This window comes from Pistacia vera, unplaced genomic scaffold, assembly GCF_008641045.1.
Source record: "Pistacia vera cultivar Batoury unplaced genomic scaffold, PisVer_v2 Contig204, whole genome shotgun sequence".
NCBI lineage: Eukaryota > Viridiplantae > Streptophyta > Magnoliopsida > Sapindales > Anacardiaceae > Pistacia > Pistacia vera.
Genome location: NW_022196007.1, coordinates 1,129,753 through 1,147,100, shown reverse-complemented (window position 1 = coordinate 1,147,100; position 17,348 = coordinate 1,129,753). Strand labels below are relative to the sequence as shown.

The following is a 17,348-nucleotide window of genomic DNA, read 5'->3' as shown; positions in this document are numbered from 1 at the left end:
ATATACGGTCCCACCTGGTTTCATAAATTACAAATTCTCACCCTTAAATTAACAAATAACTATTTAATCTATCAAATCTATCAGTTAAACAAGGTAAAATGGTCATTTCAAAAATAAAAATTTTAAAATAATCCTTCACTTTTCAAATTCACTCCACCAAAAAATTTTTAAATAACCCTTCACTTCAAAAATTCATCCCCATTAGCGATTTCAAGCCATTTCGGCTTGTTTCCAGCATATCGACCCCTCTTAATACTACCATTACAATCCTCTCAACTCCCATATTAAAACCCTAACCTCCCTGCCTAATTGAACCCCCTAATCGTCGGTCATCACTTTTAATGTTAATCGACGTTTCATCTAACTTCCGGCAAGTCTCGACACCAAAAACTACCCCTAAGACCACCAATAACATATCCAGCTTTCCCCCACCAAAACCCCCAACATGATCGACTGCAATTGCCCGTCGATCACTGTAGCCTCTCTCTTAGGTTTTCGTATTTTTTTGCCCCTTTTCAACCAAATTTAAGCACCTCGTCGAGGTGCAATCGGGTGGAAAAATTATGAGTTTTGGTGAGGAGAACAAGGAAATGCTATTGGTGGTGTGGAGGAGGTCCAATGGTGTCAGAATCAGGTCTTATTTTTGACTTGGTCGGGAGTCTCTGGGGTTATTTAAGTGAAATTTGAGATGTAAGAGTTATCTTGAAAAAAAAAAAAGTAATGGCATTAATTTAAGGGTGAGAATTGTAGTTTATGAAACTAGGGGTGGGAACTAAAGATTCGCCAAACCTTGGTGGGGAAAAAGTCGCTTATTCTTTTTTCCCTATAAAAGGTGTAGCATTATCCTGTCAGTCTGTCACACCATGCCCCCTTGCATCACGCAACTAATTTATCATCTGCCAGATGTTAGAAATTTGAGGATCATCCATTAAATCGTACGGCTGATAACGTTGTCTGACATTTTATGAATAATTCAATGAATATTAAAATTAATGTGCATAATATTTTTTAATTTAGTAAAAATATTAATATCGATCATATCATATTTTAATCTAAATATCAAACGTATTCTCGGTAGAGTGCAAGAAATATTTGTTTAGATTAGTTTAGAAATATCGGCTCCTCCTCTCATCCGATCCTATCTTAAAAAGATGAAAAATGTGTTTTTGGTAAAATATATTTCCAAATTTGTTTTGATTTTCAAAATCTATATGTAAATTGGATTTTCAAATTAGTGTTATATTTATGTTTTTATAATTATAAATGCTTTTTGGAAAATATTTAAAAAATGCATGAAGTAACTTTACAATAAAGATTTTATTTATAACATATAGAAATAAATTTAAGCTAAAAATCTGAATATCGGCATTACCGTCAACATCGGATTGTCATTGCCACCGTCGACGAGCCATCAGGGTGGCATGTCCATTTTTTCAATCAAATATAATTCATAGTTTTCAAATTAATATATGCAAATACAGTAGATTTTGTTAACTCCATGTATAGATGACATATTAGGGTATATACAATCAAGAACTCTCAGACACTAACGTTCCATTTGTTTCAAACACGGGTAAACATTTAAAGACAAAATTTCTCATAATTTTCAATACAAAAATTTTTGTTCGAACATTTATCTTTTGATGTTAGTTAATCATACGAGTTCCATGTAATAATGTAGACGATCATAAGAGAGATAACTATATATATACTTTCTGTCTAATACTCATATACAAACATATAACTTGGACCAAAACCAAAACTTCTCCTTACCCTAAAAAGGTTTAGTATTGGTGGAACTTAGAGACAACTCACTACTGCCAAATCTTGAAAACTGAAACCTTATAATTAAGTGGCTGATTATATTTATTTATGTAAAGGACATTTTGTCCTAATTAACTCCTGTTTTAGTGTCGGTGTGCTTATCATATTTAAACTGTTTTTTTTTTTAATTATTAATTATCAAGTAGAATATTTTTGAAATTTTGGCATATACTTTAACAACCTTTATAGTTTTTTATTTTTCTTCGTCGGAATTTATAATGGTTTTTGTTTTATAGCGTTCTAAGTATATGTCATTTTAAAAAAAAAAAAAAATTGGATTAAAGACAATAATTCTGAGGTTTCAATAAGCTTAAAAATTTATTATTGATAAATTTTAAGTGTTAAATTAAACGATATGACGGTAGTTAGATAAATATTTTTTTACTGATAATAATGCATGTTTCAAAAACTCACTAATAATTCATTACTAGCAAATCAATGTTTGTTATTTCATAAACACAAAAAAATTATTGTTATTTAATTAAACATCAAAGGACTCTTTATTTTTCAGTAAGACATGTATTTCTTGAAAGTTAATTTTAGGTTATTATAACATTTTACCCCACAATGAACAAAAAAAAAAAAAAAGAAATTATTACTAACCAGTTTATGGCCTAATTTACAATACTTTTACTCACTTTGCTTTGTCAACTCGAGTTCAAAATTGGAGTGTTTGCTCTAATAGCTTTTTTTTTTTTTTTTCCTTATAACCGAACTCTTTAATTTTATTTTATAACCTAAAAATTTTAATCTTTAGGTTAAATATCTGCAATGATTATATATCATATTTGTGACTTACCTAATTCATTCATCATGGAATTAAACGCTTACAATACATTGCTTCGATTTTTGGGGAGTATAAAAGTTAAATTTATTTTAATTTCAAAACCGGTTTAATGCAGTTAGAAAGTTTTAATGGTAGTTAGTTACCGGGCGGCCCGGTCCACTTTCATACAAAGTACAAAACTAGGAAATGTACAACCAAGAAATTATCAAACTTTTATTTGTCTTTACTTACTCTTCTTTCTTCACCTCTTCCATTTCTCTCCTTTATCTTCTCTTCCAGAAATAATGTTCTTGAACCTCTGCAACCTCTCTCCATTGCTGCAAAACCATCTCCGTTTTTCCGTAACGCCATGCCTTTATCGAGCCTGCATCAGCTTCTTGTTGAAGAAGGCTTTGAACCAGAAAAATTATCAAAAAATTCAAGGCCTATAATGAAGCTCAAAGAAAGAGTTGCACCACCTGATGATTCCATCACTCTCCCTATATACATCTGCCGCAACGTCAGGACGTTCGACTACACAAAGGCGAAGACCGAGAAGTCTAAGGGGTCATCGGTAGTTTCATCAGCTAGAAACAATAACACCAATATGAAAAGATCAGCGGAGGCTGCACCGATTGATGAAGTTGCAATAAGGGCAGTGGTGTCCATCCTCAGTGGATTCATTGGCAGGTATTTGAAGGATGAAAGTTTCCGAAAATCGGTTAAAGAGAAGATCAACAATGTCTTGGTGAGAAGAAGGAAAGATTGTGAAGATGGAGGGGTGTTGACAAACATGGAAATTGGAATTGAAAGCATTGAAATATTGGTTGAAGATGAAGGGGCAACAAAGAAGGAACTTAGAATGGAACTGGTGAAGAATTCAATTCAACTTTTGAGTATTGTTGCCTCTTTGAACTCAAAAAATTCTAGACAAAATTCAACTTGTGGCATTCCCAATTCACATCTCTCAGCATTTGCTCAACTCTACATAGCAATAATCTACAAGTTGGAGAAGAATGACAGGATTTGTGCTAGACATTTGCTTCAAGTTTTCGTTGATTCGCCGTTTTTTGTAAGGACTCATTTGCTTCCTGATCTTTGGGAGCATGTTTTCCTGCCTCATCTTCTTCATCTCCAGGTTTGGTACAATAAAGAATTTGAGCTGATCTCAAACTTGAATTGTAGTGATAAAGAAAAGAGAATGAAAGGTTTAAGCAAGGTGTATAATGAGCAAATGGACATGGGGACCACTAAATTTGCTCTCTACTATAAACAATGGCTTAAAGTGGGGGCAAATGCACCCACTGTCCCTTCTGTGCCTCTACCTTCAAGGCCTAGCTATGGAGGAACATCGTCGAGGAGAAGACGATCATTGGATTCGCTCGCCTCGCAGTCCTCCTCCACGAACAAAAATTTGTAAGCTAGCTACTAAATAAACATGTTTTATTAGATTAGACAGTACTTATGCTGATTCTGCCATTGGTTTTGATTTCAAGGTATCAAACTGTGTTTGGCCCCACACCTGAGCAGATTTCAGTGGAGTTTAATCATCAAAGAAGACATTCAATCAATGCATGGAATCTCCAGGAAGAAAATTACAATAACTTCAATTATGTTAATGTCGGTGACTCTTGTCTCTTTCCCAGTACTTCAATAATTTTCTTTATCTTGTAGATCCTGTGCTAAATTTGTATAGATTGTTGTCATTGTGACAGAACAAAGAATCAAGACCTAGGCGAAGATCATATCAATATGACAGAGTTTCAAGAACAAATTCATGGATTGATTCAGAAAAATCAGACTATTTTCGAGTCCTGACATGCCGCGGAACGCCAAAAGAGTTCCTAGTGAACTCAACCAGGAATGAGTCCAATGTTCAAACTTATTCAAGTGAACTTAGCAGCGCGATTACCGCGATCTGTTCATCGGAAAATCTGACTGAATGTGAAGTTGCAATCCGGGTAGTCGCCAGGGCTTGGTTGAATTCACATGGTGATCCTGCGGCAGAAGCTGAACTATTGAAGGCTCCTGTAATTGAAGCAATGCTTGAAGTTTTGTTTGCTTCAAGTGATGATGAAATTCTGGAGCTTGCAGTGTCAATCTTGGCGGAATTCGTGGCGCGAAACGAAGCGAATAGGCAGATAATATTGAACTCAGATCCACAGCTTGTCATTTTCATTAGACTTTTGAGAAGTAACAGCCTGTTTCTGAAGGCTGCAGTACTGCTTTACCTGTTGGAACCAAAGGCGAAACAGATGATATCGACCGAGTGGGTGCCATTAGTCCTTCGAGTGCTGGAGTTCGGAGACCAGTTGCAGACCCTTTTCACAGTGTGCTGCAGAGCTCGAGTGGCTGCATTTTATTTTCTGGATCAGCTACTAAACGGTTTCGATGAAGATAAGAATCTGGAGAATGTAAGAGAAGTTGTTTCACTTGGGGGATTAGGCCTATTAATGGAGAGAATTGAGAAAGGAGAAATTGATGAGAGGAAAAAGGCTGTCTCCATTGTGATTTGTTGCATAAAAGCTGATGAAAATTGCAGAAATTTCTTAGCTGAAAATCTGAACAAGGCCTCAATTCTTGAGCTCATTGCTGGTGATCAGAACCTGAAGAATTCTGATGGAAGTGCAATTGCTTTGTTAACTGAGTTACTCTCTTTACAAAGGTATGAAAGTTGCTTCCTAATAATTCATTTCAGGCTCATTTTAAAGCTCAAAAAAAGAGTAAATTTAAAAAAAAAAAAAAAAATGCATTTGCAGAAGAACCCAGATGATGAAATTCTTAGATGGATTAAGTGGAGGATGGGGTGGCTTCAACACTATGCACATTTTGTTAGTTTATCTGCAAAGAGCTCCACCAGAAGAACGACCACTGGTTGCAGCAATTTTATTACAGCTTGATCTTCTGGTAATTTCATTTCTATTTACTTCATCATTCCCATGATACATGTTTACAATAGATTTGATTAGAATTTTGCTGAGACAATATATGAAGTAGCAGTAATGTTGCAGGGGGATCCATTGAAGTGCAGCATGTATAGAGAGGAAGCAATGGAGACAATTATAGCAGCAATGGATTGCCAAACTTGTGATGAAAAGGTTCAGGAACAAACAGCAAGAGCACTCATGATGTTGGGAGGTTATGTTTCTGAGGCAACACCAGAAAATTGGCTTTTAAAACAAGGAGGTCTCCATGAGAAAGATGATTCTTTCTACAGCAAGAGAGTAGTAGCTTTTGATGAAACCTTGGTAAGCTTAATTAGAATCACATACTGTAGAAATTAAATTAAGAAAGAAAATATATAATTTTTATTTTTTTTTACTCAAAATAAAATAAGCAGAATGAAGAGGAACGGGCAACAGAAATCTGGCAAAAAGTGGCAGCAATTGCCTTGGTGAAGAGTAGCAACAAGAGTTTGTTTTCAGCACTTTCAAATTGCATAGGCAATGGGATTCCAAGTTTAGCAAGAGCAAGCCTCTTCACAGTTGCATGGCTGAGCAGGTTTCTCCATTCTCTTGGTGATGAAAATTTGCTGTCAATGGCATGCTCAATTCTTGCTCCTCAACTGCTACAATCCTCAAGCTATCACAGAGCTCATGAAGAACAAGCATTGGCTTCATTTTCATTAGAGTGTCTCACAAAATCTTCAGGTATTATTTTTTATTTTTGTCATCCTGGAAAATTTGCAAATGATCAGTCGATTAGTTCAAATCTCATCATAATAGGATTCTCTTCTGATTTGAGCTTTGTAGTTTCTTGTCTGCTTACTTGTTTTATTTGTTCAATTTTGTGACAGATTATTTCTCCATGCTCTCATCATTGGAAAAAGACTTCTCTGGCCCTCTTTGGAATCCTTATTAATCTCCATAACTTTGGGTTGTTGGCACGGTAACGGTACTTGTTATCATATTTGGTAAAGTTTCAAGGTATAAATCATGATGTCATGATAACGTATAAAGATGTTTTGATAATTCAATAATATTTTACAAACAAAAACATTAGTCAATACACATTATCAAAACATTATTATTCGTCATCAAGATATTTCATCGATCAGTAAAGTTAACCGTTGCTCAGTACGGTGACAATTCCCCTTAAGAGTTAGTAATTTCAAGTCTAATTTTCTTTTCTTTCTTTTTAATTTTTTTCTTTTCGGGTGCATGTATATAAACCTAATTAGAGTTGTCTAGGGTTTTTTCTTTTTCTTTTTTTGGTTACCTTGTATTAATTTATATAATATAGAAAATGGGTTTTGGTTGAGCTCATATTTCTAGCATTATTCATTCATGGAAAAAAAAAATATATATTCTCTTCTATGTCAAATATTTGTCACTACTCAAGCTCCATGGCATGTGATAATTTATCTTAATATATAGTCAGCTAATTGCTGAGACCACTATCCAACCACAATAAATTAACATTTACTATTAGAAAAATTCATTTAAAATATAAAAATAAAGACAAGAATAATAATAATAATTTCAATTTGGGATTAAAGGGTAAATCAAAATTCTAAGATGCAAACATCCTACTATTTTAATATCCAGAATAGCATTACAGGGTAAATGGAAATTTTAAAATATAGTTATACTACCATTTTAAAATCCAAGACAAAATTTCAATCAAATATCTTGCATCAAGAATTCAAAAAACACAATCAATAATTCTATAGTGATACTTTATATAGGAATAACATCTACATAGATAAAAAAAATTATAATCCCAATTTCAGATAATTATAAATAAGAATAAACTTCATATTGTAATAAATTATAATTTTTCTAATTCCTATTTTAAGAAAGTTGCCTTCACATAGTAATAATTATTTGTATATTTAAAAAAAAAATGATATATTAAATTAAAGATTTAAGATGAATAAAATATTTATCTAAAGTTCTTTGGAATAATGATTTATGTTTTAAAATTATTGTCATATCTTTTAACTTACGAGTATATAATAACTCACTAGCATAGATACCTTCTTGTCAAAGTCAAAATATTTTTAATTCTTAAGCATGTTTAGAGTTTTTTGCTCAGGATTATTTCATCTTTCTTCTTGTTTAATGAATTATAAAATAAGAAATTAAAATAGTAATTTTTATAACTATACTTCTATTAAATTATAATCTCTTTATAATAATAAATTAATTTGATTATACTATTATAACTATATAAAGGTTTTAGTGTATATATATTTTAACTTATCCAAACATGCTTTTCAATATTTGTATATGTCCTCTTCCTCGGTCTTTCCTATGTATTTCCATTGACAAAATCCAAAATGGATGAAAACTAAGACCAAATAAATCCAAGAAAATGCATTGTTGTGTAGTGACAAAATACCAAACGAAGAAAGAGAAGAGAAACACAGAATTGTGATTGGTTTTGGGGTCCCTTTTAACAGCCACCAATTGATTGAAACATATAGTGGCTAAATTCCCACCTACAGTATCCACTTACCAAAAGAACAAAGTCAAGACACATTGGAAAAGGCCAAAAATTATAACTATTCCTTCATGTAAAATAAGGTTTCACGGGATCAAAATCTTAGGTTGATCATCGTGAATAAATAAATAGAAATAACTAATTCTCTGTAAAAACCTTTCAATGCTCATATCAAACTAATTTTTTTTTTTTTTTCAAGAGGGTTATAACTTAATAAATGCGTAGTTACAAAAATTACTGCTTTGATTTCTTATTTTATAATTCATATTTTAGTAGTATGTATTATGATTTTACTTAATTGTTTTAGTAGTTATTGCTACATTTAGACAATAAAAGAAAAGAAATAATCCTGAGGATGATAATACATAAATACCAAAAGTTTTGATTTAAAAAGCTCTAAATATACTTGAGAAGCTAGAAATATTTTGGCATCAACAAAAAGTTGTTTATGCTGATGAGTTATTATATACTCATAAGTTAAAAAAATGTAATAACAATTCTAAAACATAAATCATTGTAAAAATTTTAGATAAATATTTTATTTCATCTTAAATCTTTAATGTAACATAACATTTTTTTTTTTTTTTTTGGCAATATACAGATAATTATTACTATGTAGAGACAACTTTCTTAAGACGGGAATTAAAAAAATTATAATTTATTACAATGTGGAGTTTATTCTTATTATAACTATCATAAATTAGAACTAATTTTTTTTTTTTTTTATAATTATATAGAGATTATTCATATATAAAGTATCACTATAGAAAAATGTTATTATATACCCATAAGTTAAAAATGTAGTAACAATTCTAAAACATAAATTATTGTAAAAACTTTAGATAAATATTTTATTTCATCTTAAACCTTTAATGTAATATAACATTTTTTTTTTTTTTTTGGCAATATACAAATAATTATTACTACGTAGAGACAACTTTCTTAAGACGGGAATTAAAAAAATTATAATTTATTACAATGTGGAGTTTATTTTTATTATAACTATCCCAAGTTACAAGTGTGACAATGGTTCAAATATTCTTTGTAGGTTCTTGGCAGCTTACTTGTTTTATTTGTTAAATTTTGTGACAGATTATTTCTCCATGCTCTCATCATTGGAAAAAGACTTCTCTGGCCCTCTTTGGAATCCTTATTAATCTCCATAACTTTGGGTTGTTGGCACGGTAACGTTACTTGTTATCATATTCGGTAAAGTTTCAAGGTATAAATCATGATGTCGTGATAACGTATAAAGATGTTTTGATAATTCAATAAATTATTAATACTATTTTACAAACAAAAACATCCATCATTACACATTATCAAAATATTATTATTCGTCATCAAGATATTTCATCGGTCAGTAAAATTAACCGTTATTTAGTACGGTGACAATTCTCCTTAAGAGTTAGTAATTTCACGTCTAATTTTCTTTTCTTTCTTTTTAATTTTTTTCTTTTTCGGGTGCATGTATATAAACCTAATTAGGGTTGTCTAGGATTTTTTTTTTTTTTTTTGGTTACCTTTTATTAATTTCTATAATATAGAAAATGGGTTTTGGTTGAGCTCATATTTCTAGCATTATTTTTTCATGGAAAAAAGAAAAATATCCTCTTCCATGTCAAATATTTGTCACTATTCAAGCTCCATGGCATGTGATAATTTGTCTTAATATATAGCCAGCTAATTGCTGAGACCACTATCCAACCACAATAAATTAACATTTACTATTAGAAAAATTCATTTAAAATATAAAAATAAAGACAAGAATAATAATAATAATTTCAATTTGGGATTAAAGGGTAAATAAAAATTCTAAGATGCAAACATCCTACTATTTTAATATCCACAATAGCATTACAGGGTAAATGGAAATTTTATAATACCATTTTAAAATCCAAGACAAAATTTCAATCAAATATCTCCCATCAAGTATTCTAAAAACACAATCAATAAAACTTATATATACAGAAATACTTCTCTACAGTGATATTTTATATAGGAATAATATCTATATAGTTATAAAAAATTCTAATCCCAATTTGAGATGGTTATAAATAAGAATAAATTTCATATTGTAATAAGTTATAATTTTTCTAATTCCTGTTTTAAAAAAAATTGCCTCCACATAGTAATAATTATCCGTATATTACAAAAAAAAAAAAATGATATATCAAATTAAAGATTTAAAATGAATAAAATATTTATCTAAAGTTCTTTAGAATAATGATTTATGTTTTAAAATTGTTACCATATCTTTTAACTTACGGGTACGTAATAACTCACTAGTATGGACACTTTTCTTGTTAAAGTCAAAATATTTTTAGTTCTTAAGCATGTTTAGAGCTTTTTGATAAAAAACTTTTTGTATTTTTGTACTAACATTTTCAAGATTATTTCATTTTTTTTCTTGTCTAATGAATTATAAAATTAAAAATCAAAACAGTAATTTTTATAACTACACTTCTATTAAGTTATAATCTCATTATAGTAATAAATTAATTTAATTCTACTAGTATAACTATAGAAAGGTTTTACCCCATATATATTTTAACTTATCCCCAACATGCTTTTCAATTTTTGTATATGTCCTCTTCCTCGGTCTTTCCTATGTATTTCCATTGACAAAATCCAAAATGGATGAAAACTAAGACCAAATAAATCCAAGAAAATGCATTGTTGTGTAGTGACAAAATACCAAACGGAGAAAGAGAAGAGAAAGACAGAATTGTGATTGGTTTTGGGGTCCCCTTTTAACAGCCACCGATTGTTTGAAATATATAGTGGCTGAATTCCTACCTTCATTATCCACTTACAAAAAGAACAAAGTCAGACAAATTGGAAAAGGCCAAAAATATAAAATCAAATCTACAAGAATTTGCACCACAAAATTATAACTATTCCTTCATGTAAAATAAGGTTTCACGGGATCAAAGTCTTAGGTTCATCTTGGTGAATAAATAAATAGAAGTAACTAGTAAAAACCTCTTCATAGTCACATCAAACTAATTTATTATTTTAAGAAAGTTATAACTTAATAAATGCATAGTTACAAAAATTATTATTTTTATTTTTTATTTTATAATTTACGTTTTAGTAATATGTATTATGATTTCAATTAATTGTTTTAGTAATTATTGCTGCAATTAGGCAATAAGAGAAAAGAAATAATCATGAGAATGATAGTACGAAAATACCAAAAGTTTCAATTTGAGAAGCTCTAAATATACTTGAGAAGTTAGAAATATTTTGGCATCAACAGAAAGGTGTTCATGCTGGTGAGTTATTACATACTCATAAGTTAAAAATGTAGTAACAATTCTAAAACAAATCATTGTAAAAACTTTAGATAAATATTTTATTCCATCTTAAACCTTGAATGTAACATAATATATATATATATTTTTTTTTGACAATATATAGATAATTATTACTATGTGAAAATAACTTTCTTAAGACAGGAATTAAAAAAATTATAATTTATTACAATTTGGAGTTTATTCTTATTATAATTATCCCAAATTAGAACTAATTTTTTTTTTTGTAATTATATAGAGATTATTTCTATATAAAGTATCACTATAGAAAGATGTTAGTGTACTTAATAAAAGAAATATAATGAGCACAATAAAGCTTCATATTTTAAAATCATATCGTGAAACTTGTAAATTCAAATATAAACGAGAGTTTTTCTCAATCCTATAAGGTTTAATCAAAGAGTAATGCTACAGACGTCAAATTTGTGCACCGAAATTTTTTACCGAATGATGTGGCATCCACTAAGACACAACCATGTTGGACAAAAAATACTGATTCCGTGAATGGATGGTCGTCCATCTTACACGAACGGCTGTCCATACGTTATGGACGACTGTTCATTACGAATGAACGATCGTCCACGACAATATCAATGGACTCCCGTCCATATAATATAGACGAGTGTCCATTTACTACGGACGGGTGTCCATATAAAATGGACGCCCATCCAGAAAAGTTTAAAAACTAATAATGGATGGGCTTCCATATACAATGGATAGTAAGATGGACGGTTATCCGTACCCAAATTATAGTTTAATAAAAAAAAAATCTTTAAAAAAGTCTACATTGTGAATACTTTTTATCTATCTCTCTTGCTTTGCATTTTTTTTTTTTATAAATGAAAAAAAAAAGTTGTAAATTAAAAAATAAAATTATTTGAGTATGGACGCCCAATCCATCTCATTTGGATGGTCGTCCATTGTATATGGACAGCCATACTCATTAGATGGACTAGCATCCATGCTTTTTACTTTAAAAATCAATTTTTTTTCTTTTATTTCATCTAAAATTTTTGTGCTTTAAAAATAAATATTTCATCTAAAATTTTTGACTTAGACAAGCGATAGTTTTTTATAAATGAAAAATAAATTGTATACTTAAAAAAAAAAAATTATTTGAGATGGACAACATAGTAAAAGGACTCGTCTATAATATATGGACGAGAGTCTATTAATATTTCCTGGACTCTCGTCCATTTATGATGAAGGGTCGTCCATAATTGTTGGATGACCGTTCATTCACTGAATATATGTGTTGTGTCCTACGTGACCACATCCGAGTCAGATACCAAATAGATTGGTGCAAAATTTCGGTACCAACATTTGGTGTCCATAACTTTTTTGTTAATCAAATTACATAATTCCCTTCGAGTTTTAAAAATAAGTGCCGCTGTTTTGCATTTAAAATTATAAAATAATGAGTTAATAAACATTGACCTAATTGTCCGTTTTCTTTTTTATTTTAAACAAAACTTGACGGTAAAAAGATTTCCGTTAATATAATTAGTGAGAAGATTTTTGATATTACAATAATTATAGAAGAATTTTTGTTATTTAAATATACGGGGGATTATTGTTATTAACCCTAAAAAGAATAAGCTACCATTTCCCTGTGTTTCGTATAATCCAAAGCATAAATTCTCTCTCTGTCTGACCCAATAGAAGAGAAGAACAATGGCGGTGGCAACTGCTAAAATTAGAGCCTGTCAAAATGTCATCAATATGACAAGGATATTTTCATAATATATAGTAATATTTCATTAGTATTTGAAGTTTGTCTATGATTGAAGTTGCCAAAGCAGCAATTTCAAACAATATTTTAAGACCAAATCACCAAAATAGACAACAATGATAAACAAACCCAAACCCAAACCCAAACCCACGCCATCTAAACAATCACCGGACGGGTTAAAAGGGAAAGGAGTCCACATGCAAACTCAGTTGACGATTCCTCGAATTAACATGGCTACTAAACAAACCATGGAAATTCGAGGCGGCAAAACTAGATATAACAAAAGAAAAGACTTGAACCGTTAGATTCACGCACAAACTCCTTTTCTAGGTAGTTAGGGAAGGAGTAAACCTGCGTTCTGGCATTTCATCAAAATGGTGCTATCTCCGTCCCAATTTGAGAAGATAAAAGAGATGGGCCCAGATTCAGCCGTTCAAACAAAATACATAATGTTTTCCAGGTCAGTGTGTAACCTGTAGAACCTCTCATCGACCGAGGCCACTGATGAAAATGAAGATGAAGTTAATGATGAAGATGGCGACGATACTGAAGCCGGAGATTGCCCCTCCACTATCGCCTCATGGTACAACCGTCCTCTATAGGCAACCAGGTCAGCATAATACACTGGTGGGACCAACGACACGGGTTTAGTGCACCGAGCAAAGGTGAAGCACAGGTTATATATGAGTTTCTGCAATTGATCAGAAGTAAACCCATGCTCATCCCATAAGACATGGTAGTGAGTGGGCTTGCTTGTTCCGAGACTTCCATAGTGGCTACACAGATAGAAATCAAACTCGAATGGGTGCACAATTTTCGAGTCCACAACTGTTCCTGGTGGTACATTGCCAGTGGTACCTGCATCCCTCTTACTATCCGGAAATAGACGAGTCTGGTGTCGCTTCTGAGCTACAATCAGCGTGATAGTTGGGAAGTAATTGACCCTTTTGCATGCCTCCTTGAGCTGTGTTAACTCTTCATTTAGAACCATATCGAACTGGCCATCACTTACCCCATCACGAAAGACCACAATCTTCTGTGGCTTGACATTGTTCAGACAAGTATAAGATTGAACAAGTTCCAAGCACATGTCCCCAAAATTCAGAATCTTCTCTGTCCTATGGTCTTGGGGCCGAATCCTTGCCACATATCGATTAGCTGCAGGCCAATTCACAGTGGCCACAACAGCTGCTATTGATGGGCTTGTTGTGTTCCGAGCAGCAGGATGATTAACGTCAGCCCCCACAAACATCACATGCTCATCACCCTCAAAGTAGGGAAGCCTGTCCAGGAGCTCTGCATTGCTGCCTCCGAGCTTGGCATTGATCTTGAGAGCGAGATTGGCAAGATATTGGTCATAGCCTCTGTTAGCCCTTTTAGCATTACTGGACAAACAACATTGCGTCACCAAACCAAGTCCGGTTTCACAGATCCACTTGAGATATTTGTACCCAGGATCCTTCTTAGCCATCACACAAATAAGAATCTGTAAATGGCCCTTGGCATTCTTAGAAGCCCGGGAAGTAACACCTTCAAGAAGGTTACGGAGCCCATCGACATTGGAGAATTGATTCATTGAAGTTGGGTGATAATAGGCAGGTTCATTCATGAAAATTCCTAAACTCTCGCACCGAGCAATAATGTCACCAATAAATGCAACATCCAGTTTATTATATCGATCAGAAGCGCTGAAGTCAATTACAGCCCACCTCTCTATTCTTTTGCCTTCTACAACAGCTTTGCCAACCAGGTTCCATTGGCATTTCTCCTTCTCAACTTGTATCTTAATCACTTTTCCCCCAACAGCACCTACCTTCAACTCAGGTGGCCCAATTACACGTCCATCGACACTTGTCATACTTGTATTCACTTCAAGCCCAAAATTCCGAGTGATCTCCCCACTGCCAAAAAATTTATAAAACATTAGAACTGAGATGCTGCTTCAAGCAGATTAGACATGCCATCAGTGGTTTGTCCAATCAGTCAGCATAATAGGTTCTATTGAAACTGTCATATTTGAGTTGGGTATACCAATGCATATATATTATATATATGAACTACATGTTCAAAATGTGGTACTCACAGCAACATCGTCAATAACCATTAACGACAGAGATTGTGCACAAAAACCTACACTAAAATTGACATTTAGAGCATTTGTACAGTCAGGCATATCGTTGAAAATAGAAAAAACATGACCTAAAATGTTCAAGCAGCCATTCACATTTGTCAGTTTTTAAATGAGACCCTTGCAAACTCAAAAAGATAGAAACAAAAGAAAATAATGAAAGGGCAACATTGCTTGAATGGGGAAGTACTTTGCCAGAAAGTGATTCTTTTCAACCATAAGCGCACTGAATATAAAATATCAAGGCACAGTCTCTGCCACAACTTTACGCAAAAATTTTGGTAAATTATGGAACTAGTCCACCTCAACTAACCAAACTACTTGAAACCACTTTAAAGTGAATTGTGCAAAAAATGAAAGGTTAATTAACAGAGATTACTAGAATAAAAAAGTGTATTGGTGTATAGTACGTACCCGCAAGGCCCAATCCTAGACCTTATCATTTTAGATATCATCTCCTGTCTTTCCCATGGTCGAGCCAGTGATATATCCTTCAAGAATTTACCAGCATTTCTATCCAGATTCTCTTTTGGATATATCTGCCCTTCAACTAAGACGCAGAACTCCATCGGTACATAGTTTTTTCGATTACTTTTTCCCAAATCTAAGCAAGGAATATCTGGATATGTAATTTCCTGGCCATATTTTTCCCTAAAATAATCAACAAGTCTGACTTTCCTTGCTGGGGCCCTCCCCTCTGGATCTTCAGCATCAAACGTTACCTGTCGTGTATTCTCCCTAGTTAACCCAGCAATGATGTACTTTTGCTTGGTACGACGGTGGGTCACAGTAACTTTTACTCCTCTCAGTTTGTTCTCAACTTTTCTCCAGTCTCTGTAACCATTTGGATCAAAACGCTCAACATGCTCCCTCAAGAAGTCTATAACTGACATTCGCTTACGAAATGCTAAAACAGAGTAGTCCAAACACAATGCCAGACCCTGGGAGGTGGCCTTCAGGCCATGTTGAAATCCTCGAGATGCTGTGATTCCACCTCCAAGGTCATCTCCTGGAATAGGTTCAAAAGGGTGAAAACTTCGGCCAACAGAAATCATATTCCGAGTTGAATTCTCTTTCATTACTACATCCATCCCTTGCAAAATATCGCGGGGGTTAGATAAGAGTGTCCCTGTCAAGTAATCCTTCAACTTGCGAAGCTTTAACTCATTTACAAGCTTTATAGTGAATACATACGAACGAATCTTCATATCTTCTGCTTCAGAGAATTTCACAGTAAATTTTCCAGTTGTCAGTTCCACTGCACTAAAAATATTCTTCTCACCATCATAGGCAGTCAATGCCAAAGGGAATCGAGCAGGATCATCTTCAAACAACTTGTCTCTGATCATAGCCAAATGAGACTTTGGTATTTTCACAGGGCGACCATGCTTGGGGAGCTCCTCTGGTTTGACATCAACATCATAGTGCCTTATGATGCTCTCAGGATTAAACTTGATTGGGAAATGATTGACTGATAGCCTCAAAGTCCGAATGGCAAGTGTACCACCTTTATCAGGGCGCTTCATTGGGACACTCGGTGACAACGTAGACCCCGATCCCGAAATCTTCAATTTTTGCATATCTAGAACAATAAAACAAAAACCATTAATGAAACAAAAACTTTCTCGGTCAGGCTGCAAATCATAACATCACTTCCATTTGCACTCAATTTGGAGAAACTAATTGCTCGTAAAAACGATAATATCCCGACAAAACACTTCATTAACAATTAACGAGGAACAAACATAATACAATGTGTCAACGATTCAAAACTACACCCAAACTTGCAATGAACAATGCTGCGTAGCCCAAGTGATGTGGCATCTACACCTGCGTGTCACTTGACCCACAATAAGTGCTTCTAAAACAATGTCACCACTTTTAATGTAAAATTTGATACCTAACTTCAGATATATAGCATTAACGAGGAACAAACATAATACAATGTGTCAACGATTCAAAACTACACCCAAACTTGCAATGAGCAATGCTGCGTGGCCCAAGTGATGCGGCATCTACACCTGCATGTCACTTGATCCACAATAAGTCCTTCTAAAACAATGCCACCACTTTTAATGTAAAATTTGATACCTAACCTCAGATATATAGCTCAAACAATTCAACATTTCTTAGAAT

General features: G+C 32.9%; 2 protein-coding genes across 2 annotated transcripts; one reads left to right on the top strand and one right to left on the bottom strand.

Moving 5' to 3' along the window:
- Positions 1-2,827: 2,827 nt before the first annotated feature.
- Positions 2,828-6,478, top strand: LOC116128861 (putative E3 ubiquitin-protein ligase LIN-2). Its single transcript, XM_031414632.1, has 7 exons — positions 2,828-4,006; positions 4,087-4,210; positions 4,306-5,255; positions 5,350-5,497; positions 5,602-5,838; positions 5,931-6,240; positions 6,387-6,478. Exons 1-7 carry the CDS (start codon positions 2,961-2,963, stop codon positions 6,449-6,451), a joined length of 2,880 nt encoding a protein of 959 aa, XP_031270492.1. The 5' UTR covers positions 2,828-2,960; the 3' UTR covers positions 6,452-6,478.
- A 6,619-nt stretch (positions 6,479-13,097) lies between these two features.
- LOC116128809 (protein argonaute 2-like) lies at positions 13,098-17,032 on the bottom strand. The gene is made up of 2 exons (XM_031414568.1): positions 15,627-17,032; positions 13,098-14,985 (listed from the first exon to the last, which is right to left on the bottom strand). The coding sequence occupies exons 1-2, from the start codon at positions 16,790-16,792 to the stop codon at positions 13,518-13,520; spliced, it is 2,634 nt and encodes an 877-aa protein (XP_031270428.1). The 5' UTR covers positions 16,793-17,032; the 3' UTR covers positions 13,098-13,517.
- Positions 17,033-17,348: the final 316 nt, after the last annotated feature.

Bases quoted from the DNA above. Each gene is read 5' to 3' on its own strand.
- LOC116128809 (XM_031414568.1), bottom strand. From the start codon at position 16,792: ATGCAAAAATTGAAGATTTCGGGATCGGGGTCTACGTTGTCACCGAGT. The intron at 14,986-15,626 runs GTACGTACTATA...ATTTTTTGGCAG, and splicing joins TCTAGGATTGGGCCTTGCGG to TGGGGAGATCACTCGGAATT.
- LOC116128861 (XM_031414632.1), top strand. From the start codon at position 2,961: ATGCCTTTATCGAGCCTGCATCAGCTTCTTGTTGAAGAAGGCTTTGAA. The intron at 5,498-5,601 runs GTAATTTCATTT...GTAATGTTGCAG, and splicing joins TATTACAGCTTGATCTTCTG to GGGGATCCATTGAAGTGCAG. The intron at 5,839-5,930 runs GTAAGCTTAATT...TAAAATAAGCAG, and splicing joins TAGCTTTTGATGAAACCTTG to AATGAAGAGGAACGGGCAAC.